Below are 5,331 nucleotides of genomic sequence, written 5' to 3' on the forward strand. Positions count from 1 at the left end.
GACTAAGTTAGATAGCATTCATGGTTTTTAGTGGCCACCTAGCACAAGTTGTTTCGTGTTTTATTCATTGCAGTTTCTATGCCATGCGTCCACACTGTATTTATATTGAGGTCTCCTGGAGCTAAGCTGCAAGTAGTAATGGACCTCCTTACTTAGTATGTGCTCCTCTAAAAGGAATACAAAGCTTTAACCTAACCTGAAAAGGTAAGAAATGTGTCAAAATTTGATAGAACCATCTGCTCGAGTAATGCCGTAATTCTTCTCAACAACTTTTGAGATTTAACGAAATCTCAACATATATTTCTGAAATTAAAAACAACGTGGTCGTCATATAGAAACAGTATGTATCACAGGAAACTATATTCTCATCAATCCACACACTGTAGAAGTTCCCTTTCTCAAAATACGAAAGTAGTTTTAAAACACTAAGCAGACATAAATTATCTACAATAATCGATGTTAATTACCTGTACCCTGGGTGCTTTCAGTAAAACTGTCTTGCTTCACTACTACGTTTTTGAGCATAAATATAACTGAATTTTAATCGAACACACTAGTTTCTACCAACTGTACTTTTGTATATGCACGAAACTGTACCAAACAAAAGCGTATTTTTATAGCGCCTTTATACCATGTTCTTAATTTGTTTAGTACAAGGATTTCTCAAAATAAAAAGTGACATCAGTATCTTCATGCGAACTAAACGGTATTTGCGTATTTTATCTATCCATCGAACTACCGTACAATTAATTCATTACTATTCTGAAGTACATGGTAAAGTTTGTTACGTGGTAATTCGCTTGCGAGGCTTTATAACGACGAAAACATGAGTCCGCTTTATTGGTGTTTCGCTTTCCTAGAACCAACAGAATGTTCATATTTAATAACGTAATTCTATCGTTATGTTGTTTTCTTTTAATATCTGTTTCGCTTGCTAGTAATATTGAAGAAGGAAACTCATTATTTTGTGTGAAATCCTGAAAAGTTTCGTATTCATTTCCTGATTGAGACTTCTGTCATTATAGCACTGTTATTTATGTAAATATTAGCACTTATCCACTTAAAATATCTGAGACCTAATTTTATCAAATTTCTGAAAATGCACTACCAGTATTAAACTTTTATCAGGCTACCTGATGTTTATAAGTTTGCAAAATATTTACAAAATTTAACTTGTAGAACAAAATTGAAGTATCTTGGTTCGATACACGTATGATGAAATTCGGGAAATAGTATGAATCGAGTGCAAGGGTGCAATCTACATATGACCTTACTAAGCAGACATCCAGTCTACTACGTTCAGAAACTTTCTTTGGTCTTAGGAAAGCTACTCGACAGGTGTATGTTAAAACAAATCCAGTCGTACGATAGCACAATGGAATATACGCAAACACTTGTATGCATGACTAACTTTGGAACACTATAAAAACATAACCCTAATAAATTACTAAATTATAGGTATTATTTGATGGGCATTCTGTGCTTAAGATTTAAAAACATACATTGTAAGATTTTTGTTGACATTTATTTGTCAAAAAATAAATCATTCATCAACGGGAAAAATGTGGAAGCTAAATCTTTCAGGACAATACAATCACAACTGTATTTGCATATCAAAAGCAGATGCATTAATTTTTCAATAATAAAAAGTTCAGCAGAAGGCATTTTATCACTATTTCACACAATTGTCAATGAATGAATGAGCAGAAATGAAGTTCTAAAGGCACAATACTAATTGGAAGGAATTGAATATTATTGAGCTTCAATGCTAAATGTTTTGAATTTTTCATCGTGCGTCTGTTTAGCACAAATCTGTCCTGAGTAATTACAAAAATATGATTTACAATCTATATATAATGCATAGCAATTCTCGGCTATATATGAAAAGGCAAGCTTACCTTCACAATCACACACAATAAAAAAAATTCTTTACGAAAACATAGCCACAAATGGGCTGAGACTAGATAAAAACTTGTATATAAAGAAATTTCATGACACGAAATTACAAAATTTTACTTGTACAAAGCATTTCAAACTGGTAAATATTGCTTGAAATTGTCTTTCAATTGTATTCAAAAATATCAAATATAATACTTTATTTAAATACTATGGCTGGGCTTTGCATAAAATCCCTCTGCATGATAAAACAATTTACCGAAGTTACGCAAGTTGCAGCCCAGGCAGCAGAAGATTGGCGGCTCGGCCAACTTGGCGCTAGCCTCAACACGGGTGCCACAAAATTCTCACTATACAATAAAAGACTTTGTTGTTTAAAAAATGCTGCTCTACAACATGGGCTATTAATGTCAATTCATATCTAGTCATTGACATTCACACAGAGAGTCGTTCGAGTGCCTAGAAACACACGGCAACTTATTGCATCCCACTTTAAGCCCCACATATTTCATCTCCATCACTCATACTTTGCTACGCTCTCTACATGTATCACATGAAAATACACAGCACTTAACCCGACTTTGTTGTTGTTTGCATGCTCAAGTAGGACTTAATTACACATGCACACACTGCACAGAAGGCGGGACATCACAAATTACAAGCAATCCACCGGGATTTCAACCCGGGCACGCCTCGGTTCAGAAGTGGGTGGATACCATGATTTGGCAACCACTTTGAACATGATCCATCACTTGTTCCTTCAGCTGATACACCTGTTCTTTCAATTTATTTACGACTGCACTCAGCTCAGTGTTTTCACCTTTTAACGACTTCACTTTGTCCTCTAACTTCGCAATTCGCTCCAATTTTCGTCGTCGGCACTTTGAAGCTGCTATCCTGTTTCTCTGCCTCTTCCTTTCTAACTTTATTCTCTCTTGGCACTCCATGTCGATTGGGGAGAGGGGTGGGGTATTTCCGAGATTTGGGACAGTCTGAGGTTCGTCTTTCACAGTGACACTAGGTGGTAGGGAATATGCACTTGGAGCACTCGATACGGGAGCACATGTAGTACTAATGGGCGGAAACCCAACCCCCTGCGTTGACGGAATTGTTGAAACTGGCAAATTGGCAGCGGTTACCACTGGCAAATTTGGCCCGGTACCCGTAACTGGAACTTGAGGCTCCAATGTGGTGTACGTGATCGAGTTGCTGGTAACTGGAACAGACGAAACATCAACAGCTTGTAAACCGTTACTCATTTGGCTGGAATCACTGTGGTGTAATTTGTTTAGTTCCTCCACAAACCCACGGGCGTACATCTCCTGCTCCTCTGTTACTGTGTGAGGGAATAGAATTTGGGTTGGGGTCGGTGTTGTTATTAGGCCGTTCTGTTGGATGATTAGCTTCTCTAATTCTGGCGATCCTAACTTTAACATGTTCAAATCCGGAGACGAAAGAATGGGATTAAATTTCTGTCTCTTCATTGGGCCCTTGGAATTCAGATCCAATGTCATTGTTTTCTTGAGCTGATGCACGTCACCGCGGTTGAAAGACTGGTCCTCATAAAATGTTGTCTCCATTCTCGGAGAGCAGTTATAAACCATTAAAACAATCTTTTAAGTCTGGTAACACTTATAAAACAAACTTCAGAAAAAAAAAGTACTGAAAAATGTTTTGGTGAGTATTAACAGTTCACACACAATCTTTGCACTTAAACTTTTTCACTGTCTCTACGGAACTGTTTGAAACCGCGTGGTCTTCTATGACTCACTCAGCGATCAATACGGGACACACTCGTTTGTCTTTTCTAGACGTGTCCGAAACAAAGTTCGCACTACTACAACCTCCTATCCCATAGCACTTCAGACTGACACAGCTAAACTGAATACCGTATCCTTTCTGTTTGCTTCTTATATCTGGTTGACTCATGTTAGGTATTTTTAGAACTGATGTAATACACTTTTGTTTCTGATTGGTTAAAGATGACGGAATAGCCTGAAACTAAAGAAACTTGAACTGGTGATTGGCTTAGCCAGAGTAAGATGATGTCATGGTGTTGAACTAAAATGCGCAAGCGCACGAAACGTGTTGAAGCTAGCAGACGAATACTGTTCCTGCATGGTTGCCAGTGCTCATAAAATTTACGGTTGAGAATTTATGAATCGATTGAGGGCGAACATTGCACAGAAGTGAATTAAAAACTTCTCTCATCTAAAGCATTTGTTAGATTTCTCTGAAATAATTCTTACTAATTAAACATACGCTTTTTTTTTAAAAATTATAAATGGATCGAAGTCTTACATTGTTATTTAAAAAGTCGAAGTTTTATATCGCTATAAGAATTGGCAGAGTATATCGGAGAAATTATTCCACCTTTTAAAAAAAGAAGAAAAGAAAAGAAAAAAGAAGAAAAGTAAAGAAAAATCAATACAACGACTGATTAAAAAACACTTTGTCCTTTCAAATATTTGTTGGAAGTTGTGAATTTTAACTAATATGCTTTAGAAAGGAGCGGGAGTGCAAAATTGCTCAATGACAATGACAGCGCGCTTACTTACGGTAATGGTTCTCAACCTTTTCGAGCCTATAGTCCTTGTCATCTTAACGTAACCTCTAGTGTCCCCGTGCCCAGGGCTGAATGTAAAATTTGGGCGAGGCAGTCTAAAAAAGTAGAGGAATCAGCCTTGAAATTATATGTATAGTATATGACGTGAAAGGAAATTTTAGTTTTATAGTTTGTCTAACGTTATCCATATTCTCCTCATATCCTCTAAGTAGTCTATCGCTCCCAATAGCCCCTTTTTGTTTCAGCGCTCCCTTTGGAAACGAAGGGGGCGTTGACGCCCATGTTGAAAATCACTGACTTTGAAAAGTACCGGTACTACCTCTCATGCAAATGACTGTTGGTCAGTGGTGGGTGCCGATTTCTGTATAACTTTCTTTTTTGCGAGAGATCAGCGCCTATGGTGATGTTCCGATGTCAGGACAAGTTAGCAGTGTTATCCACGAGACGAGACGCGAAATAACGTTTTCCCGCATTGTCTTGTAAATTGTATGTAGAACTCTTGTTTCGTCTCGAATCTAAAAAAAATCTTTCTCGTCTCGTCGCGATTCTGGGAAAACTTTTCTAATATCATTTCGTTTTGTAAATTTATGTTTGCTCTGATTTTTTTTTTATTTAATCTAGAAAGTAATAAAAATCCTTCCGCGTCACGAGAGGCTCATGAAGAGAATGATATATTAACATTTAAACCATATTTATTGTTAGAGTATATTATATAATGGCTTGCGTATCTTTAAACGTTGATAAATACTCTTCCTTATGTTCATACAATCACTTCATCAATTTATAGCTTTTCTGATATTATTAATGCAACACCAGGGCCGTGCCGTGGAAAATCAGCGCCCGGGGCGAGAGTATACGACGACGCCCCC

The 5,331-nt window shown here is 37.1% G+C and overlaps 1 protein-coding gene across 1 annotated transcript; it reads right to left on the reverse strand.

Moving 5' to 3' along the window:
- Positions 1–1,503: 1,503 nt before the first annotated feature.
- On the reverse strand, positions 1,504–3,825 carry LOC145673126 (transcription factor Jun-like). Its single transcript, XM_081742511.1, has one exon. It carries the CDS (start codon positions 3,498–3,500, stop codon positions 2,595–2,597), a length of 906 nt encoding a protein of 301 aa, XP_081598637.1. The 5' UTR covers positions 3,501–3,825; the 3' UTR covers positions 1,504–2,594.
- Between the last annotated feature and the right edge of the window lie 1,506 nt (positions 3,826–5,331).

This window comes from Thermobia domestica, chromosome 16, assembly GCF_964235325.1.
Source record: "Thermobia domestica chromosome 16, izTheDome1.hap1.1, whole genome shotgun sequence".
NCBI lineage: Eukaryota > Metazoa > Arthropoda > Insecta > Zygentoma > Lepismatidae > Thermobia > Thermobia domestica.

Coding starts and splice junctions, on each gene's coding strand:
- LOC145673126 (XM_081742511.1), bottom strand. CDS start 3,500: ATGGTTTATAACTGCTCTCCGAGAATGGAGACAACATTTTATGAGGAC.